Source organism: Rattus norvegicus, chromosome 14, assembly GCF_036323735.1.
Source record: "Rattus norvegicus strain BN/NHsdMcwi chromosome 14, GRCr8, whole genome shotgun sequence".
NCBI classification, from domain to species: Eukaryota; Metazoa; Chordata; class Mammalia; order Rodentia; family Muridae; genus Rattus; species Rattus norvegicus.
This window is the reverse complement of record NC_086032.1, coordinates 101,423,380-101,446,225: the sequence shown is the minus strand read 5'-3', so window position 1 is coordinate 101,446,225 and position 22,846 is coordinate 101,423,380. Positions and strand designations below refer to the sequence as shown.

General features: G+C 45.4%; 1 protein-coding gene and 1 long non-coding RNA gene across 3 annotated transcripts in view; one reads left to right on the top strand and one right to left on the bottom strand.

Annotated features, from left to right (window-relative positions):
- Positions 1–11,776, bottom strand: part of Xpo1 (exportin 1) — a 42,256-nt gene extending 30,480 nt beyond the window's left edge. Inside the window, exons 1-3 of the mRNA NM_053490.2 lie at positions 11,000–11,776; positions 5,766–5,897; positions 1,926–2,027 (exon numbers count right to left, since the gene is read on the bottom strand). Of these exons, the coding sequence (NP_445942.1) occupies positions 1,926–2,027; positions 5,766–5,891 (228 nt within the window). The 5' untranslated portion in view covers positions 5,892–5,897; positions 11,000–11,776. The remainder of the gene's footprint in view (positions 1–1,925; positions 2,028–5,765; positions 5,898–10,999) is intronic.
- A 203-nt stretch (positions 11,777–11,979) lies between these two features.
- LOC134481879 (uncharacterized) overlaps positions 11,980–22,846 on the top strand; it is a 37,716-nt gene continuing 26,849 nt past the window's right edge. The window contains exons 1-2 of one of the 2 annotated variants that reach the window (XR_010057759.1): positions 11,980–12,452; positions 16,741–17,048. This is a non-coding gene — a long non-coding RNA (uncharacterized LOC134481879). Of the gene's footprint in view, positions 12,453–16,740; positions 17,049–22,846 lie in introns of those variants that run through there. The other variant, XR_010057760.1, reaches the window with a different exon arrangement.

The following is a 22,846-nucleotide window of genomic DNA, read 5'->3' as shown; positions in this document are numbered from 1 at the left end:
CACTATCTAAAGATTCAAAAGAAAAAAATAAATAAAGCAGAGCCAACTATATTAGATTATGTCCACTTGCAATAATAACCAACTATAAAGACCCATGAAGCACCAAAACAACACCATAAATACAACAGACTAAAAAACAAAACCAAAAAAAAAAAAAAAAAAACTCTTAAGGAAATTATTTTACTTGACCTAATTATTGTTTCTCACTGAAACACCCACTTCCATTACTGTCATATTTGTTCATTTACTTATTAGTAATGATTGGTACCTGTTATGTAATATTAGTTTATTACCTACAACCCTTCTAACAATTACAAACATAGAACAGCTTATTGAACACAGGGTTTCTAACTGGAGGACTGGAGCCCAGTAAAAGGAATCTATACACGCGGTCAGGATAGGTGCAGCTATCAGCACAGTCTAAGGCCTAACTAACGCCTCGGCAAAAAGGACTCTGGATACGAAACTTGGGAAGAGAACTCTTGTGCCTATGGGAAAATAATTTTCTTCATAAATGATAGGACATAACCAAATCACCAAAAAAACAAAAGACAAAAACCAACCCTACTTCTCCCTTTAAATCTCAAAACTTGAGTAAGCCACTGCTGAGCTATGAAGATGAGGGACAGATAACAGCAAAGACTACATGAAAAAAACAAACGCATGAAATGATCCCTATGGCAGAAACCTGAGCCCTCGGAAACACTTATTTATGCATTGAGTTTCCCTTCCCCACCCACCACCCATGAAACAAAAACAATCGATGAACAGAATCCAGTTAAAGGGAATGAAAAGGGTAGACCTTGTGGAGGCCTGCCGGCAAAGCCTAGCTGTGTCAGTTGCACAGGAAGACACCCTTTTCTTCCTATTACAAGCAATCAACATAACGGAACATTGTGATTAATATCAGGTAGTGTTAACATCTTTAAAGAAAAAAAAATGATTGCATAAAAGCCAAATGTCATAGTGCATAAATTTAGCACCAAATCATTTGTAATTTATGTAAATTGAAGAATTCTTTACCTGTTGCTTTCTTTCTGTTCCTCTAATCATCTCATTTTTCACAAGACAAATTTGAGTTTTTAAAAATACTGTTGATAAATCAACTTAAACATTAGTAATGTCTGTCAGTATAAAAAGCAAAATTTACCAGGCAAGCAAACAGGCAAACACTGCTATGCTACTTAAGGTCAGCACTTTGAGGAAGTTCTGGGCTGCATTTTTGCCTTAAAATTTACAAGATGTCAAAACTAATTAATATTTTAAAACTGTTAACTAACACACTCTGATTTCATAAACGTGCACATGGCAATTTTTCTGTTTTAACACAATGTGTATCAAGTAGAAACCCTTTGTGCATTAAACAGAGCGCCATGGCATCTTATTACTTTAAGGCGTTTAAAGAGAAGCGTGAATCACCAAACATTAAAACAGTCAAAACACATTTGATCAACCCTTCTGTTCAAACTTAAGGGAAAAAAGCCCTGAGTTATAACATTTTCAATTGCAAATAAGAACTGCTGTCTCATTGAAAACACTGATACTGTGGAATAGGGTTTTAAGCTGTCCATACTACTGGATGTTGGTGGTGCCTAACCTGTATTGTATTAATTGTCCGAAATAATGTTATGTCTCATCTCTGAATAATGTTTACAACTTATGCTAAGACCTACTATACACATGTTCTAAAAGGAAAAAACACCCAGCCACCCCCAAAAAGAACACCTTGCACACTAGTCCCAATTATAAAAGCTTCATAATTCTTAGGACTATTTGCAAGAATTCTAAACTTTAGAGTAATTTGAAATAACTTAGCAATATAAAATGATTTGATAATAATTGCTAATACTAAAAATGAGATACCTTCCTCAAAGTTTACAACTGGAAGGAAAGAACAATGGACTTCTAAAACCACCATTGCTTACTTTTGTGTTCATGTTCTGCGAAAACTCCAAAATGGTGTCGACGCGCGTCCAGGCATCAGGATGCTCCTTTAGATGTGTCAGTACTTCTTGAGCCATTCTCTGCTGTAATGTTATACCAAAGGAGTTTAAGTTAGTGTTCCTTAGAAATCATTAAGATGTAAAGTACATACAGAGAGCAGCACTGTGAGAACTCCACTTTCTGGGAACACAGAAATGAACTCTTCCAGGACCCAGGTTCAGTTACCAGCATTCACATTAGGTAGCTCACACCTGCCTGTACCTGCAGCTCCAGGGGATCAATTAACATCCTCTTCTGGCCTAAGAGCACCTACAAACGCACCACCCTATTAGAAATACACTCAACATATATTATGGTTGTAAAAGCTACTGTGGAATTTGAAAGAACTACAAGCCTCTGGCTTCTACACTTTAAAATTACAGATGACCACCACCACATCCAAAGTTGTGTCTTATCTTAATGTTCTCCCTGAGAATACCTACAGTATGAACTTGTAATACACAGTAGAAATCATGTCTCTTCACCCAGTCAATCTTACTTGGCCCAACTGCTACTCTCATTCATTCTTTCGTGTGTCACGACTGTTCTGAACCAGGACTAACTCGCCTGCGGGCCTGAGTCACACCGCTCACACAGGTCTGAGCATTTGATGTGCTAAGCATCATATGTGCAAACACTTTCCACACCGCAGCCTTTATCTCAACCTCTACATGGTGTCCTTTGCTGCTGGTCTAGCATTGCACCCTAGCGCCTTCCTTGCTCTGGTCTATTTCCCACTCTCCTCACCTTATAACCTCAAAGGGGGCTTAAACACAAAATAGGAACAAAGAGTAAAGGAGAAAAAAAGTCTAACATCACCCATGCTATTTAATAAATATAAAAGCATTTCTGTTCCTTAGCTCAGCAGTTAAAAGTATCAGTTGCTACTGTAGAAAACCCGCTCACCATTCCTGGCACCCATGTGGTGGCTAACTACCATTTAGAACCTCAGTTTTAGGGGATCCAACAGGCACGAATATGGTGCACATATATGCTTACAGGCAAAAGCTTTACATAACGTAAAATAAATAGTTAAGGGGGAAAAAAGCCCTTCTCTGCTCACTTGTTTTTATTTAATCCTTGAAGGTTTTTAAGTTGCGAGTTTTACATGTTAGTGTTTTGCCTGCACATATACAGGCGCCAAACTCAGTGGGTAGGAGGCTTCAGATCCCCTGAAACTAGAGTTCAAGGGTTGCTAGGAGCCTTCATGTGGGGACCAGGCACCAACTCTAGGTCCTCCACAAACCAACAAGTGCTCTTAACTGAGGCCATCTCTCCAGCCTCCCCGCTTTCTTTACAGTCAAACCAGCACGACACGATTCTCCACGTGAATGAGAGTACCTGTGCATAGTTTATCTCCCGTTCATTTTTTAACACTTTATAAACAATACCCACCTTTCTGGTTTCTAAAATGCATAACACAAGGTCAAACAAGAATGCTGAATGCCTTGGGAGGCAGGGTGCACAGATCTGAGTTCAAGGCCACCCTGGGTCTACATAGTGAGTTCCTGGACAGACAGGTTACACAGAGAAACTCCGCCTTAACATATCCCCACCTCACCCTCCTCCTCAAAATCCCACAAAAAGCAAAATTAAGTTCCAGCAGACAACTGTTCAAGGAATCTAAGCTTCTGGCAACAATAGTTGTTGCACTGTTAGATGCTGTCATGGTATAAGACTTTAGGGTCAAAGAGAGAGTACTTGAGACTGGCTTTGAACCTGGCCTGTAGAAGTTAATCCTTAGTGTCCCTAGTGCTGGGATAATGAAAAGCACGCTTCACCACGGCCAGCTTTGTTCAGAACACTGCACTCTTCCTTCTCCATACGTAATTTGAGTATGAGAATGTGTACATTTTAGTCAGAAGACAACTAACTTTCTGTAGTGGGCTCTCCTCCCACCTGGTGGGTCCACTAAATCCAGGTTGTTTACATATCACCAGGACAACTGCACACAATTTTACTCAAAGCCACTACAAAGTTTCAGAATTTTGCATTTATTACATGGCTTTAACAATCTACATATACTCCTGTCTCATAACCTTTCCTTTCCAGTTTCCTTTGAGAGCTAAGGCTGACATGAAACTTGCCTGTGTCACAAGTGTTAGCTAGAACCATAGGCAAACAGCCTATTTTAGTAAGTGTCAAATCAAAATATAGCTTATTTTTAAGGTAATTATCTACATTAAGATCTTTTCAATAACACAAAATCCAAATAACAAAAACTCATTTTTTTTTAAAGTTCTTACCTAGCCTGGAGCTCACTGTGTAGACGGAGCTCATGTCTTCTCCCTGCCTCCGCCTCTTAGAGCGCCAAAAATAAAGGAGCCACACCTGGCTCATACTGAGTTTAGATAAACACCCAAAAGACTTCTGCAACTTCAATATTTAAAAATTTGGGTACAGGTCAGTAAGATGGCTTAGTAGCCATAACTATCCAATTTGAGTCTCATCACTAGAATTCACAGACAACCAAGTAATCCTCTGACTGCCACATAAGCAACCAGGTGGCACAATGATATCCTACATTAAAAATAGGACATAAGGCTGGAGAGACGGCTCAGTGGTCAAGAACTGACTGCTCTCCCAGAGGTCCTGAGTTCAAATCCCAGCAACCACATGGTGGCTCACGACCATCTTTAATGGGATCTGATGCCCTCTTCTGGTGTGCATCTGAAGACAGCTACAGTGTACTTATATGTAGTTAAGTAAATCTTAAAAAAAAAAAAAGGATATTAAAATCCAGGCAGTGGGGGCTGAAAAGATGGCTCAGTGGTTATAAACATTGGCTGCTCTTTTCAGAGAACCCAGGTTCAATTTTCAGCAACCACATGGTCCCTCACAACTGTCTATAACTGCATTTCCAGGCGATACCATCCATCTCACACAAGCATACGTGCAGGAAACACACAAATGTATATAAAATAAAAATAATGAATGTAATAATATTTTGTAAGTCAGACAATGGTTTATAAATGGTGGTGGCACACCTTTAGTCCCAGCATCCAGGATGCAGAGGCAGGAGGATCTGAGTTCAAGGCCAGCCTGGTCTACAGAGTGAGTTCTAGGACAGCCAGGGCTGTTACGCAGAGAAATCCATCTCAGAAAACATAACCAGAAGGACAGGAGAGATAACTCAGCTGTTAAAGAGTATTGGCTACTCTTCCAGAGGTTCTGGGTTTGATCCCCATGCTAGATCCCTGCCTGCAACACTAGTCTATGGGATCTGACACTGGCCTCTATGAGCTGGGCACAAAATGATACAGACATACAGGCAAACACCCATATTCATTAAAAATTAAAATAAATGGAACAAAAGACTATTCACTCCAAATATATATAAAAGAACAAATGACCTCTTTTGTACTGGAGTTACACGTATCCATCACTATAAAGGGGAACAAGTACACTTTAGTAAGCTGCAAAGAATGGACACATGAAGGCTGGAGAGACTGTCTCTGCAGTCTGTGTTCAGTTCCCAGCATCCACAATCAGCAACTTACAACTCTAGGATACCTGGCCTCTAAGGTACCAAAAAAAAAGGAGCCAGAATTGGTGATGCATGCCATCAGCCTGGTCAATAGTTGACTGTCTCAAAAGGAAAAATAAAAAATAGAAAAGCCAGACAAGCATAATCCTAATTTTCCCTCTTAACCACATCCAGTATTAATACTTTACCCAGACTAATTCTCATTAGCAAATAATTCCAAATTTATATGAATTATAAAATATATTCTACTGTGTCACACTTTAATGATTGGTAAGTGTTCGGTCCTCTCCTTTACCTGGGCTCCTTCCCCGTGGTACAAGCAGTTCACCACATTGTCTAAAAGGTTGATATCCAGCTTCTGGCTGAAGTCAAGCAGCTGACGGGCTGCATGGTCTGCTAACATTGTCATAATTGCTGGCATAGATTACTGAAAGGGAAAAAGGCAGAATCACTTAACAAGTTTGGACAGCAGTTAACACTCAAACTCTCTAGAGGTAATTTAATTATTCACACAAATACTTGGATTACAGAAATTTTACCTAATTATTATGAAACGAGTAGCAAAATTGCATTACCAAACTGTTCAGTAACTTACTTATTAGGTTCATTCAACTTTACCAGTGATCTACTGCTCCACTTACTACACCAATCTATCAATCAAGTTGGGTCAATTATGATTCCATAGCCCTCAAAGTTGTTTTATTTTGGGGGTAAGGGTGTGATGGTGGAGGCAGAAAGACAGGTTTCACTATATAAGCCACCAGTTTCCAAATGTAGGGACCACACAAGTGTGTGACCATGACAAGGCTACCTACAGACTATTGCTGGAGTGATTTTCCCCCTCTCAGCTTGTCACTGTCTTCAGCCCTGGCTTCCCTGAATCTCTGTGTAGTCAAGAGTGACCCTGAACTTCTGGCCCTCCCTCTTGTCTTTACTTCTCCAGTTCTCTTGTTCCACACCTTGTTTATGAGGTGTTAGGGATGGCGCTAGGCAAGCTCTACCACTTGCATGCCCAGCCCTTTGTAAGTTCTTGTTTTAAAACTTTAAATGTGATCTCAAAGATTTGTTTTCTAAAATATTCCTAAGTGAATCTTTTGAATAGCTTAGTCTAAACGTTTCAGACCAGACAATCTTTTTTTTTTTTTTTTTCGGAGCTGGGGACCGAACCCAGGGCCTTGCGCTTCCTAGGTAAGCGCTCTACCACTGAGCTAAATCCCCAGCCCCCAGACCAGACAATCTTAAAACACTAATTTTTGCATCATACACAGTAGTTGTAAGAACAGAATTTTTTTTTTGTATATCCAAGCTGCTCAGCTACATTACTTTCCATTCTTAACTGTGTTTAAACATTAAAATACCATCCATACCAAGGACATATTACATGCATGTAACCCAGAACTTGAAAAGTTGAGGCAAGGAGTCTAATCTGAAGTCACCCTGGGCTCTAAGTACTGACAAGTGCCATGCCAGACTGAGACGCACAGCTCTTATTCCAGAGACACCAGAATCTGCAAGCATACACTTCCTGAATCAAAGGAAAGAACCAAGTCATGAATCCAAAGTTTGCCTGGACTGAACGGTTAAGACCCTGTCTAAAAAGACTGGAGGAGGGAGGACTATAAGGCTACCCTGAACTATCCTGATCCTAAGGCAGTCTCACCCCACCCACAGAATGTGTAGCCCTATTGACTCAACCGTCAATCCTGAGCACTAGCTTTGAGAAACCAAACAGAAGAACATGTGGGGCGCATGCCTCCAATCCCAGCACTGTGGAGGTAAGAGGATCACACTTCCTGCATTGGAGACCAGCCTGAGTCGCAGTAAGAACTTGTCTGAATCAATCAAACAAACAAACAAACAAACAAACAAACTCCAAAACATGAGGCTGGGCTTGGCGACACTAGGGGTGGGGTCAAAGGCAGGTGAAGCTCTGAGAGAGACCAGCCTGAGCTACACTGCAACTCTAGGACAGCTAGGGCTACATAATAAAGCTACTGCACCCAAAACTAAGTCAGTAAGTAAGGCAAAAGGAGAAAGTGTCTATTATATTCTGGGCAACAGAGGCTGGCAAAATGGCTCAATGGTTACTGCAGTTAAATAGCCAGTTTAATCCAAGGACCTACAGGCATTCACGTGCGCACACAATGGAGTGACCTGGCCCTTACAAGTTGACCCCTTACGTCCAAAGTGCACACAAAAATAAATATTCTGCCAACTTCCCTTACTCCTGTAGTACTGAGGTGCTAACTACAGCACACTATCACTGGACTATTTCTCCACCCCTCGGATTTATGTTCAGATAGGTCGGAGTTGCTAGCTGGCAATGAAGTCACTCTAGCCAGGCAACCCTTGAACTTGCCATCCTTCTGTCTCAGACTCAATACAGCTTGGAGTTTACAGGCTGGGCTTGTTCTAACAATAGAATCCTTTCCTGACTACAGAGCTGCATATGAATATTCTGCTTCAACCATCCGGGCACAGGGACTACAGGTGTAGTGTGAACCACTACATCTGGCTTGCAGCTCAATCAAACAACTTTGCACACCATTTAAAGAGGATGCGTTCCACATATCCATGATACCTTTTACAGCTTGTAAGGATGCGGAAAATGAATAGCATGAGTGATTGCAGTTTCTGAATAATTAGGTTGGTAAGAAAAGTTGTTTTTAAGAGTTATTTTTTACTCTGTGTTTGTGTGTGGGTCTGTGTGGCTGAGTGCAGGTGCCTGTACAGGCCAAAAGCAGGAAGATGGGATCCCACCTGAGCCAAAGTTAGTGATTATAAGCCACCCAGAATGGGTGCTAGGTCCTCACCAAGAGCAGGCAGAAAGAACTCTTAACTGCTGAGATACTCAATCCCATCCTTTTTGAAACCTGTACAAAAAGGGCTTGGTGGTTTAGTCCTATATTCCACCACCAAGGCGGTGAAGGCAGAAGTGTGAATTCCAGCACATCTTGGACTGCAGAGGTCACCTAACCCTTCACCCCAGCCAAGGCTGCATAGTGAATGAAACCTGTTCAAACCCAGTTGAAGGCCAGCAGTTTCTCCATGGTACTTTTGTGGTGCTGCTGATACAAGTTCAACACCAAGATTTTATTAATCATGTCTAAGATATAACTTAGCTACAATAAATCAAAGATTAGGTTTGTCTCAGCCAGTAAAGTCTTCTACTATGCATGAAACCCTGGGTTACAAACTGGAGGAGGTTATGTGCATCTGGAATCCCAGCACTTGACATTCAAATAAGAAGACCAAGCCAGATCAAGCCTCATCTACACACAGAGCTAGGGCTAGCCTGAGCTATGAAGCCCTATCTCAAGTAATAATCAGGCCAAGGCTAAACCAAAGCCCAGAACATGAACCCAGCACACTACTGTTAGTAGACAAAGGCAACAAGACCCACCTGTGCTCTCTACTCAACCCCCACCCCTTCTCAAGAGTCCGTTCTGTCACGGGTAGAGATGTGCTTACATTCATGTAAAGATGAACTGGGCTGGAGAGATGGCACAGTGGTTAGTAGACTGTGCTTCCAGAGAACCCTGGGTTCAATTCTCAGCACCCACATTGCAACTCACACTAATCTGTAACTCGGGTTCCAGGTTTTCTGACACCTCCAGACATACACATAGGCTAAACAGCAGCGAACATAAAGTAAAAATAAATTATACATTAAAAATTAAAGAAAGCACTTGGGGGACGATTAACTCCAAGGCCAGCAGCCTCATTTATATAAAGTTCAAAACCCCAACAAGCATAACTCTCCTTAAGAGATGAATGGTCTAAGACATCTGCAACCCCAGAAGAGAAGGAATCACAGACTGGGACAGTGAGACCCTGTCTTAGAAAGGGGAAACGATCAAACACTAATGTACAGGACAAAGTAAACCCCACAGACACATGGCTATACTTTCCAATGCCTTCAAGTGTCAGAACTTCTACAGATTAAAACAGAAATTTCCACTTTACAGTTAGAAACTGCACCCAGCTTGTCTCAGACACTATCACAATTTATAGGGATTTTTAAAAGTAATAAATGATTAAATGTTTAGTCAAGTGCCCCTACACCTAAGTTTCATTTTTCAGGTTGGCCTTCTCTAAGAATTCAGATACTAGACTCATGTGGGGGAAGGGGTGCAATCTAAATACAGTTGCTGGCCTTTCTCAGAACTACTGGTTATCTTCCAAAATGACCTACCTATTCTTCAACTATAGGTAATCCAGAAATGGCGGCTCTGGTCAATGCCGAGCACATTTAGCAGCCCCAATCAAAGAGCTTCCAAATATTCTTTCCTTTATCAGCAATGACCCCCCCTCCGCCCCGCTTAATATACATAATCATGCACTAAGTAATAATGCAGCTATGGAGGGAGTGTTCACTTTCTCAATGGTTCACCTTTCTCATTGGTGTCCTCCACTCCCAAAAATGCACTCACAGTAGGGAACCACTGAGACTCTACAAGTGAGTATCCATATACCTTCAATGGCACAGCAAGCAGCAACACACTAACTACCAGTTGCCATCTAAAAGGTAAGTTCACATGAAGTCAAAAAACAAGACGCTACAAAAGACTGTTACTCGGTGTGTGGGCAATCGCCTGCTTCATTCAGTAAGAAACACACGCCTCACTAGGAAGGGCCCGCCCTCCCCTGGCTTCCCACCCGAACGACTCTCAGCACTTCTAACTATAGCTCACAGGAGCACGCATTCACCCCGCCCATACTCGGAGGAGGCATTTAGACCCGGCGCCTTAAGTTCACCGCCCTATTCTCTCTGCAGCATGTCCTCTGAGTGATCCGAGGTCCCGCCTCGGCGAGTATTCAGTGCATCCTCTACAACCACCACTTCCTCTCCTCCACCCCAAACTCAAGAAACCAGAAGGAGAATCAGGGAGGGCATCATTCACTATGTTCGCGGTTCCACCAACAAGACATGTAAGCCCCGGGCGAAAAAAAATCCTATAACACGGAACCTCACTTGCAGATCCCCGAAAAGAGAAATTAACTCGGTTTTTTTCTACTTCTTGTTACACACACACAGACACACTCACAAAACCAACAACAACAACAAAAATTCACCCACAAGGCTTTCGAGTTTCTTCACAGAAGAAGGGACTCGGTAGCCCCTCCCTCCCCCATCCCAAGCTCTCCACCGAGGGGGCCACGTGATGCAGGCGGACGTTTCAATGCTGCTGCACTAAATATTTCTGGAAACTTCCACTCCTAATAATTTACAGAGACGTTCCTGAAATCACCCCAACTCTCCCCAGCCCTTTGGACTGGGGAAGCCCTTCCACCCACGCGCAGGGGCTCAGACTCACTACCACGCTCCTCGCCTTCCTCCACCGCCACCCGCACACGCCGATGACCCAGCAAGCACTCCCCTCCCGCGGCCGCCTCCCCGCCTCCATCACCGAGCGACAGAAGCGCTTCCATTCAATCGCAGGCTCTGCCGAGGGCCCCGCGCCCGCCGCGCCTCATGCCCGCCGCGCCGCCGCCCGACCCTCGGCCCCGAGCACACGACCGACTTACCCAGAAATTCAACCAACTGCTTCTTCCTTCCTTGTCCGGGCTTGGGGCGAGGGAAGGTGGGGAGGAGGGAGAGGGGAGGAAATCAAGGTGGGTTTCACAGTTTTCCCACCTTAAAAAAAAAAAGAAATTAAAAAGCAGAGAAGGGCAAAAAAAAAAAAAAGCTCAATATTTACTATTCCAGGGACAACTCCACCCAACACACACGCACACACACACGCGCGCACGCACACACACGCGCCCCACCAAAAAGGGGAATTAATCCGAGGAATAAATGCTCCCGCCCGGCTGGGGAGAGGGAAGAACGGGGGAGGGGAGCGGGCCGGTCCGTGAGACGGAGCTCAGGACCCTCCAGCCACAGGCGGCGGCGGGAGCAGCAGCGCGAGTCCGTACGGCCAGGGCCGCTCTGCCGCCAGTTGCAGTCCGGCTCCCCCGACCACACAGGGTTCCCTCGCTCACGCCGCTCCGGCGCCGGCCCCCCCAACCCGGGCTAGCCTAAACTTTCCCCCCTTCGCGTGCTCCTCAGCGACTGGTGGCTCCCCCCTCCCCCTCGGGATGGTTGCACGACTGCTGCAGCAAAGGCTGGAACAGGTACGGCTGCCGGGGCTGTAGCTACTGTTGCTCTTGCTGATGCTGAAGCTCCCGCTGCTCCTGCCGCGGCCGCTGCAGCCGCTTCTCCCCCTCCTCCTAGTGCCTCAAACTCGGAACCGGTTGAAACCGGTTCAGACTGGGAGATTCCATCTCGGTTGAGTTTTCAGCCCATGGCGCCGCGGAGCGTTTGGAACCTGGGCCTCCGCCCCCAGGCCGCGCGCCCATTGGTCGGCCCCGGCCACAGCCGTGTCATCAGCCTACCTCCTATTGGTCCGAGCGCCCGTCAGTTCTACCTCAAGGCTCCACACGAGCCTGCCGCTTAGGCCCCCGCCTCTTTCCAGCAGTGATTTGCCCGCAGAGTGGGGGAGGGGAGGCGGGGCGGGACGCAAAGGAGTGAGGGGGGGTGGAGGAAGAGAAGGTGGGACGTAGAACAGAACCCAGCAAAGAGGAGAGCGGAGAAGCCTCACGGGGGATTGGCTGGAGTCAGCTGTCAGTCAAGTGCAGCCCGCCTTCGACATCCCTTCCCCCTCGCGTGGCTCCCCCTCTCCGTCCCTCGCTTGTAAGCCCGGCCTTTTCGGCTCGCCCATTGGCTGGGCTCCTTTGGTGACGAAGAGGGTGGGGTTCGCCCGTGAGCTGAAGGAGGCGCGAGTTTGAGCGCCGCGCGCGCGCCGCTCTCCTCTCTGCTTTTCCCCGTTCCCTGGCGGCCCGCCCCCTCGGGCTCCCGCCAACCTCAGGGGCCTCGGCCTAGGGCCCCAGCACCCGCCCCTCGGATGGGGTCTGTGCTCGCAAAAGGGAGGGCACGCCCTGTTTCTACATCGAGATAGGCGGAGGCGAAGGACCGCAACGAACACATAGGTGGCAGATGGTAGGCCCTGGGCCTTGGATCCATTGTAAAGACCTGGGTTTGGACACTGCAGTTGGGGACGGGAATAACACGGGCAGAGGCTGGCATAAACTGTGGGGAGTGCAGTTTTGGCGCCTCATGGTCTCGGAGTCCTAGAAACGGTTAGTTACTGGGCAAACCTCCTTAGAAATTTAACTCTCTCCCCAGACTTGCTTCAACAAGAAGTTAATTTCAGTCCTAAAAACACTGAAAGCCCTTTTACCAACTTAACAGTGCATATAGACTGACCTTGTGTCAACTTATTTCAACTTGGTGCCCTTAATGTCCGTCGCCCAGAGGTTAACAAATGGCTCCCAAGTGCCAGGTCAGTTTTACTGATTAGGCTTGCTTAAGACAACCAGCAGTTGGGTGGTGGTGACACACACTGGGAGGCAGAGGCAGGCACATCTCTTGAGTTGAAACACAGCCTGGACTATAGGGAGAGCTCCAGGACAGACCAGTTGACCTGGCATAATGGCACAGGCCTGTACTCCCAGCACTTGGGAGGAGGTGACAGGAAGATTAGGGATGTAAAGCCATCCTCAGCTACAGAATAAATTAAGTGTCAGCTGGAGTCAGAAGATGCTATCCCTATACACAGAAACAAATGTTCGGAACACAAATCTGACTCGTTAAAATCTGTTCTACCCCCATGAATAGGGATATGGAGATGTAAAAAAACGGAGTCTGATACCTGAATTCAATAGGTATGGGAGACGTTATGTGCAATGCTCCATTGAATACAACATATAGCCCCACGAGGAAGTTATTTTTTACACAACATTTCTGCCCCGGAATACACATACAACCTCATACTACCCTATATTGTTTTCGTTTGTTTGGGTCAGGGGCCGCTTGGCACAGCTCAAGTGTGGAAATCAGAGCACCTTATTGAGTTAATTCGTCAGTTCCTTTTTCTCTTTTGAGACAGGGACTTGATGGATAGCCCTCACTGGCCTAGAACTGGCAGTGATCATCCTGCCTTTACCTCCCGAGTGGCCCTGTACCCTGTAACTACATAGATTACAGGCTGACCTTGAGCTCAAAATTTTCCTGTGTTTGTCTCTAGTGCTTGCTGGAATTACAGGTATATGTATGCCCTTCTGAAAAATAGTCTTTGTTGCTGGACACACCCTGGGGAGGCAGAGGCAGGCAGAGCTCTGTGAGTTGAAGGCCAGCATGGTCTACATAGAGAGTTCCAGGCCAGCCCCCTGTATTAAAAGCAAGCAAACAAACAAACAGTGTTTTCCAAGTGTGGTTACATGCCTGTAACCCCAAGGCTCAGGAGGCTGAGGCAAGAAGCCTGGACTGCATAGTGAATCCATAGCTCAAAAACAAACAAAAGAACAAACCAAAACCCCCAAATTAAATAAAACTACATTCAGGGGCAGAAGAGATGGCTCAGTGGTTAAGAGCACTGACTGCTCTTCCACAGGTCCTGAGTTCAATTCCCAGCAACCCCATGGTGGCTCTCAACCATCTGTAATGGGATCCGATGTCCTCTTCGGGTGTGTCTGAAGAGAGTGACAGTGTACTCACATATATGAAAAGTAAAATCTTAAAAAAATAAACATATATTCTATCTTTGTTAACAGTTCTAGCAGTGACAAAAGAAACAAAGTAAAGCTCCCTCCCTCTGCCCTTTTCCTTACCCAGAAGCAATTATGTCTAATCCACTTCATCCTTGGCAATAGAGCTCGTGTGTGTGTGTGTGTGTGTGTGTGTGTGTGTGTGTGTGTGTAATCTTTAAGATAGTCTTAGACTAAGGCACTGAAGCTAGTGTTGATCTTTTATCTTCCTCTTTTTACCTCCTAGGCTGGGATTTGGGGTATGGACCAGTGTGCCGGATCTCTCCCGCCTTTTCAGTGCCTTAAAGATTGAACAGTTTCCTTCCAGTAGATAATTAAGCTATTTCCTGTTTTGCCTGCGACAAGGCTGAAGTTAGTAATTTCACACACTTAACCTCTGGTACAAACATGGACATATTTCTAGGTTAAAGTCCTACATTTGAGATTATGGTGTCAAAGGCCATGCATATTTGTTTTGATAGGTCCTGCCCAAGTGTCTCCTAAAAGATTATATCAATTTGACACAGTCTCCCATTGCCTGGAAACGACCTTGTTCTTTGTTTTGTTTTTTTTTGGAAACAGGGTCTCTCAGTGTAGCCCTGGCTATACTGGAACTCACTCTGTAGACCAGGTTGGCCTCGAAATCACAGAGATCCTCCTGCCTCTGCCTCTGGAGTGCTGGGATTTGTCGGCCATCACACTGGGGTACAGTGAGCATTTTTTGTTTGGTCAATTCTTTTGAGACAATGGCTCTGTATAGCCCTGAATGGCCTTAAATGCATGATCCTCCTACTCTGTCACTCCAGTGCTGGAATCACAGGCAGCCACCACACCAGCTACTCAGAGCTCTCTGTGTGTGGTTACTGGAAATCAGACCAAGGGCAAGCATTCTACCGTTATTGCTACCTAAGCATTCTAACTTGAGCTTCTGAGCTGTTTGAAGAATACACAACTTACAAGATTAGAGCTATAGTATGCTTCAATTTTTTTTTCTTTTTTTCGGAGCTGGGGACCGAACCCAGGGCCTTGCGCTTGCTAGGCAAGTACTCTACCGCTGAGCTAAATCCCCAACCCCAGTATGCTTCAATTTTAATTGAAGGATTAATCTTTTCACGTACACACACACACACACACACACACACACACACACACACACACACACTTTTTGAAAACAGAGTCTAGCTCCATAGCCCAAGCTGGTTTTGAATACACTATGTATTCTTAGTGTAGACCAGGATGGACTTGAATTCTCTAATCTCAACTTCCAGACTGCTAATGTTACAGAGGTGTTCCTGGTACGCTCATTTCTTGGATGCGTTCATGTGGGCATGCGCATGTGTGGGACTGGGAACATGGGCATCTGTGTTTCATTTTTAGATTTTTTTTTAAATATTATTTTAAGTATACAGCTCCTGTATTTGCACACATGTGTGTGCTTTGTTCATGTTCAGTACCTACAGAGGTCAAAAGAGAACATTGGATCCCCTGGATTTGGAATTTTCCTAGGTGGTTCTGAGGTACCGTGTCAGTGGTTGTAAAGGAATGGGAGTCGTCTGTCTGCCAAGCTACAGGCCTTAACTGCTGAGCCACCTCTTCAGCTCCCATTTCATTTAGCTCTGGTTTGTTGACACAAAGTCTCACTATCCCAGATAGACCTCCAATTCTATATGTATCCAGGGATGACCTTGAACTTCCGCTCTTCCTGATTCTGCCTCCCAAGTGCGGGGCGTTATATGTGTCTGCTATCCTACCAAGGCTGTGTGTCCTTGGGGGAGGGACTCGGGACTTCCTGTAGACTAAGCAAGCACTCTGTTGACTAAGACACGGCTCCAACCTGCTACTGGCTTATCACCTGCAGACTGGATAAGAAAAAGGTTTGGGTTGTTTTCTCGTTTTTCTTTTTCAAGACAGAATTTCACTATGTGACTCTAGAACTACGTAGACCAGGCTAGTCTCAAAATCACAGAGATCTACCTGCCTCTACTACTCTGGTGTGGGTCTTACGGGCACACACCACCACATCCAGTAACTTTCTTAATATTTATTTTCGCCATTGTTTATGTATGTGTGTTTCGGTGTGTATGCCACATGTGTGTAACACTAAAGGTGTCTCTGGTGTCTCCTGAAGCTACCCTCAGATCCTAATTATAGGCAGTTGTGAGCCTCCTAACTTGTGTGCTGGGAATCAAATTGTCATCCTCTAAAGAAGTAACATGCCTGGGTTGGGGATTTAGCTCAGTGGTAGAGCGCTTGCCTAGGAAGCGCAAGGCCCTGGTTCAGTCCCCAGCTCCGAAAAAAAGAACCAAAAATAAAAAAAAAGAAGTAACATGCCCTCTCCACCACTGAGCCATCTCCCCAGACTTTGAACCAGGATCTGGAACATGCTATGTAAGTGCCCCACCACCGAGTTATGTCTCAAACTGCACACTTTGGTTTTGCTGTTCTTGCTTTGAAATAGGTCTTGCTGTATAAAACCTTAGCCTAGAACCCATTATATAGATTAAACTGACCTCAGATTTATAAGCCTCTTCCCCGGCCTCCCCAGTACTGAGATCCCAGATATGTGTCACCATGATTGGCAAGTAGGCTTTTCGCTCAGGGAATGAAAAGTCAGGAGCTTGAACAAGGGATCCTGGCTTGCTGCAGTGTTTTGAATAGGTATGGCCCCTATATAATCATGTGTTTGGACATCTGACCCACAGGAACAGATAAAGGTGCGGCCTTGTGGAGTAGGTGTGGCCATGGAGGAATTGCAACACTGTAGAAGCAGCTTTTGAGGTCTCCTAACTCCAGTGTGGCTCCCAGTCTCCTCCTGCTGCCTGGGGATCCAGATATAGACCTCTCCTCCTCCAGCACCGTCTGCCTGCACTCTGCCATGCTTCCTACCATGACAGTAATGGACTGAACCTCTGAAACTGTAAGCCAGCCCCAATTCAGTGTTTGCCTTTATAAGAGATGCCTTGGTCACGGTGTCTCTTCACACCAATAAAATCCAAACTAAGACACCAGACCTTTCAGTGGTGGTTGTTGTTGTTGAGACAAGGTCTCTCTACATAGATCTGGATGTCATAGAACTGGCTGTGTGACCTGTACCTGCAGATCTGTGCCTGCCTCTGCCTCCTGAATGCTGGGATTTAAGGCATATGCCACCATAACTCTTGCTGCCTAGAACTGGCTGCCTAGACCTCACTGGCTACTACCTCCCTCTGCCTTGAGTGCTGATTGCAGGTTTAAGCAACTACTCTTCATTTCTTCAGTCTTTCGAGATACAAGACCATCTTCTTTTTTTAAGTATTATTTATTTATTTTTATGTATGTGAGTACACTGTAGCTATCTTCAGACACACCAGAAGAGGACATCAGATCCCATTACAGATAGTTGTGAGCCGCCATGTGGTTGCTGGGAATTGAAGTCAGGTCCTCTGGAAGAGCAGTCAGTGCTCTTATCCACTGAGCCATCTCTCCAGCCCCCATTGGTGCTTACCCCAATGGTGCACAATCAGTAGTTGTACAACCCTGAGACTCTGCCTCAAAACAAATCAAAAGAACATTTCCAGCCAGACAGCATTGGCGTACATCTGTGATCCCAACTGTGAAGGAAAGCTCCTGAAAAGAAGCCGTATGTGCAGAGACTGATGAGACCTTCAGTACTGTGGAATACTTGAAATGCTACAGCTCCAGAGGGTGATCACCTTAGTCTTGGCAACCTTTAGCCTCCAGAACAGCTATGCCTTGTCTACCTCTGCACAGAAACCAACATCCTGTAGCTAACAGATAAAGACTCTTTGGAATTTATTAAATGTAGTGGACTACTAGTTTAGATCAATCAAAATGCTAGAAATGTTCTCATGCAGCATCTTGGGGCTTTAGAAAAGCTCCCCCCAGCTTGCTGTAACTATCTCCTGATGTGCTTAGTGATATATTTCAATCTTGCCTTGACTTATGACTTTCTTTGTTCTTAACAACAATAAAACATCATGAAACTGCTTCCACGTTCGACATGAAGTTTGGGGTAACCTAAATCTGTATCCTGGGCATGGCCCTTCAAAATGGCTCCAGAATAAACTATCTCTTGTTTCCTTTAAGATGAAACCTATAGGTTTTTACGTTGACACAACTCAGTAATACAGGAGGTGAAAGTTATCACAGGTTTAAGATCAACTGGGAAAACTTTGGAGACCATGCTTCAAGAATGAAAGATTAAGGCCTGGCAAAGAGACTTGACCAGTAAAGCAATCTTCCACCAAGCCTGAGGGCCTGAGCTTGATCCCTGAAACGAATGGTAGAAGGAAGGAACCCAGTCCCACAAGTTGTCCTGACTTTCACACACATGGCTCTGTGGGTAAAGGTGTTTGTTACAACCCTTGATGACCTGAGACGAGTCGCGGGACCCACATGATGAAGAAGAGGATCAACTCTAGCCTGGCGTGGCCCCTCCCCTAATAGATGGACAGAAAGGTGAATGGGCGTTAGAGGTAATGCAAAATACAAAATTTTAATTTAAAAAAGAAGCCAGTATGGTGTCCACACTGTAATCCTAGCACTTGGGAGACTGAGGCAGAAAGGTCAGGAGTTCAAAACCAGCTGTTGAGGCCAGCCAGGCCCCGTGGTGAAACTCTGAAATAGGGAGTCAGAGGCAGGTGGACATCTATGAGTTCAAGGGTTCAAGGCTAGCCTAATCTACACAAAAGGGTTTCAGACCAGCCAAGGCAAAAAGTAAGAGCCTGTCTAGAGAAAGAGAAAGAGAAGAGGAAGAGGAGGCAGTCCCTCCGAGTCACCAGTTGCCATGACGCTTGCCTGGGCCTGACAGGTTTTTGGTCTGAGCCAAAGCACAACTGTTTTAACTCTTTTTCCTTCCCTTTTGTCTCTCTTTAGACGATGGCCTTTCCTGCTACCCTGCACTTTTTGCTTTTTTTTTTTTCCTAAAGCCCCTCCCCAGTACTTGGTTGCTTGCCCTCTGAGTGTTTGCTCTCCATGCTAGCTTAATTAGCATGGCTTCTCACCTTCTTCTTCTCCTCCTGAGATGGGAGGAGGCAGCTGGGGAGATCTACAGGTGTCCTGGTCAGGGCTCTCTGGGTCACAGAACTCATGGGTGGTCTCTGTACAGTCAGGGAATTTGTTGACAAGTCAGTCTGTAGCCCAGCTCCCCAACAATGGTCAGCAGCAGCCGTGAATGGAAGTCCAAGGATCTAGCAGTGGCTCAGTCCCACAGGCAGGCAGACAGGCGAAGAGTCCTCCTTCTTCCAGTGTCCTTATGTAGGTCTCCAGCAGAAGGTGTATCCCAGATTAAAGGTGTGTACCACCACGCCTGGATGTGGGACTTGCTTTGTCCCAGATGACCTTGAACTCAGAGACCTCCTTCCCTTACTCTCCTGGGATTCATAGTCACTGTGCCTCAAGATCTCCATGCCAAGATCCAGGTTAGAAACTTGTGTCTCCCAGCCTCAAGATCAGGATCACAGGTGAGCCTTCCAGTTCTGGATTGTAGCTCATTCCAGATATAGCCCAGTTCATAACCAGGAACAGCCACTATAACAGGTTCCCGGCCATAGGAGCGTTTCCTTCTAATTAAATTGTCTTTGAGCTGATAAAAAGAAAAGGCCAACAGAATTTCAAATCCAAATAAATCAATAAATATATTAGTTATTGATTAATTGTAAAAAGGACTGAGGCTGTGCTGACAAGGAGAGCACCTGCCTAGCATGCACGACACCCTATGCTCGATCCCTTAGTACCAAACACCAAACAGAAAATAGTAAACAATATTGCCTACCAATGTCAGAATCAATACATTACAGGTTAGAATGGAAATAGCAATAAAGTGTAATAGTTCCAGGACAGCCAGTGCTGCATAGAGAGACCCTATCTCAAAAACAGAGGGAAGGAAGGAAGGAAGAAAGAAGCACAATAGTAAGGGTGAGATGATGCTCAGTGGTTAGGAACATTTGTTCCTCTTGCAGAAGACCTGGGTTTGTTTCCAGAGCCCATAGAATGGTTCACAATCTTCTATAAATAGATCCAGTCCCAGGGGAATCCAATGCCTCTTCTGACCTCCACAGATACCAAGCATACATGTGGTCCATGGATATACATACTGAAAGAACACACATAAAATCAATTGAATAAATATCAAAAATTTAAACTAAAGACTATAGAAACCGAGTAGTGGTGGCACGTGCCTTTAATCTTAGCACTGGGGAGGCAGAGGCAGGAGGATCTCTGAATTCAAGGCCAGCCTGGTCTTGGTCCCTGGGGCAGCTGCCCAACTGTTCTCTTGCCGAGGATTCTGCTCGAATTCCTAGCCATCGGCACCCTGTGGTTAGCTGTCCCATAACCTGGCAAAATCAAAAGTCTAGAGGCTTATAATTTCTCCGTCAGATTTATATCAGTAAATTCTCAACCCACAAAATGCCCATGCAAAGCACTGAAAACTCAGTTGACAGAGCACAAGCTGCCACCTCGATGGGGCACACACACTCTACTTATTTCATCATCTGAGAATCCCCAATACGTATGGCTCCCAGGACTGCGTGGTTCTGGTTCCTCTTCCTCCCCTATAGGTTCCAGCCTGTCTCCTCATTTCCACCTCCCTCTCTGTCTCTCTGTACTCAGCTCTACAAAACCCACTTTCCTTTTCCACTACCCAATCATGGCCCTCACCTTAGCTTGTGCTGCCCTCCCCTGCATACAGAAAGCCGTTCCCATACAATAACGAACGTGTCGCCATTTTTGAGGGTTGCAGATGGTCAAGAAGAAGATGCCACCGACATCTGTTAATAGAGGCCAAGGACACTGCAAACATCACATCTGAGGCAGCCTTTTCCCCAGCAACTCACAGCCTCCCCCAAAATGTTAACAGCAGCAGGGGATTAAAATACAGGATGTTTGGAGTTATTCCAGCCCACTAGGGGGAGGAAGAAGAGGGGAGAAAGCTGCAGCCCAGCTGGATTAACTCTTTACATTTTACCATAAACAAGAACCACCCTGCAGGCCTATGGAAGTGCATACTTTGATCTGGGTCTGGCACAGACCTGAAATTGTTCTCAAGAAAACTTTCAATCAATGTTGATGACAATCTACCAACTATCGTCTCAATAAAGAGACCCAGATTATGCCATCGAAGTACCTTGTGGTAGGATGAAGACAGAGACTATTCAAATTTGAACTGATCTGGGTATGGTGGAGCAAACCTTTAAACCCAGCACTGGAAAGGCAGAGCAGGTAGATTTCTCTGAGTTTGAGGCCAGCCAAGTCTGTATCGTGAGACTTGTCTCAAAAACAAAACCAACCAACAAACAAAAAACAGAAAACTTGAGTTGAGCAGCATGGGTGACACCCCGCACTCCAAACATCATTCATGCAGAAGAGCCAAGAGTCTCAAGGTCATCCCTGGCTACACAGAGAATTTCAGGTCTGAAGGCACAGAGCAAGACTGTGTCAGATGGGGGTTGGGGATTTAGCTCAGTGGTAGAGCGCTTGCCTAGGAAGCACAAGGCCCTCGGTTCGGTCCCCAGCTCCGAAAAAAAAAAGAACCAGAAAAAAAAAAAAGACTGTGTCAGATGATGGTGGTGGTGGTGGTGGTGGTGGTGGGGATAATGGTAGTGGTGATTGTTATGTCTTATAAAAAGGTAAGGAAAGAAGGAATATGGTGGACATGCAGTCAGGTGTGGGGGGAAGGGGTGCCTCTTCCGGCCCATGCTGAGGCATCCCTCCCTGCCCACCCCCAGGGACCAGCCACGCTGCAGTATAGTATAGAATAGAGTTTATTTGGGCATGGGATGGGGAGTTGAGAGGGTAGAGGGTAGTAGAGACAGAGAAAGGCCCAGAGACAGAGACATAGAGACACAGCAGAGACAGAGAGAGACAGAGAGAAAAAGAGAGAGGAGTAGAGGCCACCCATGAGAGAGGGGGGAGGCGGAGAGGACAGAGGGAAAGCAAGTAGATGAGAGAGAGGAGGGGCCAAGCAGCCCCTTTTATAGTGAGTCAGGCACACCTAACTGTTGCCAGGTAAATGTGGGGTGAAACTTAGACAAAATACTAACAGTGATGATGATGACTGACTGGAAGTCACATATTAGTCCTGAATGATTTTAAGACTATTGCTTGGGCTGGAGAGATGGCTCAGCGGTTAAGAGCACTGACTGTTCTTCCAGAGGTCCTGAGTTCAATTCCCAGCAACCACCTGGTGGCTCACAACCATCTGTAAAGAGATCCGATGCCCTCTTCTGATGTGTCTGAAGACAGCTACAGTGTACTCACATAAAATAAATAAATCTTAAAAAAAAAAGAATATTGCTCATAGGGGTGGGAAATCCAGACTCTGAAAACAGTATAGGCTATTGAAATGGCCTTTGGTGTCTCCCAGAACTTAGACGGTAAGAGCCCATTTTGAAGACACTACACACTTCTGCCACATGGCTTGGAGGAATCAAGCTAGTGCTGATCTGGAGACCTGAGGACCAGCACTCATAGGACTGTGAGATGCTGTGCAAGGAGTTAACAACCCTGCCTGATTGTTAAGCCTCAGAACGTGACCAACCTGGCAAGACCTCTCCAGAGGTTCAAAAGTGGCACTTTTCTCTTGGGGCTAACCAACAGCTCTCTAATTGGATTTAAGGTCTGCTCGGTTAGGCAGAATTTGTGCTTGGTCCAGCCAGTCTGCTTGAGAAGTTGTGGACCCTGCAAGAAAAGCTACTGCTGTGATTTTCCTGTCAGGACTATTGTAATCGGCTGTCCTTACAGTCCAGGTAGGTACAGCTCTCACCTCTATTCAGAGAAGCTTCTCTCTATAGCAATGAGAAGCATCTG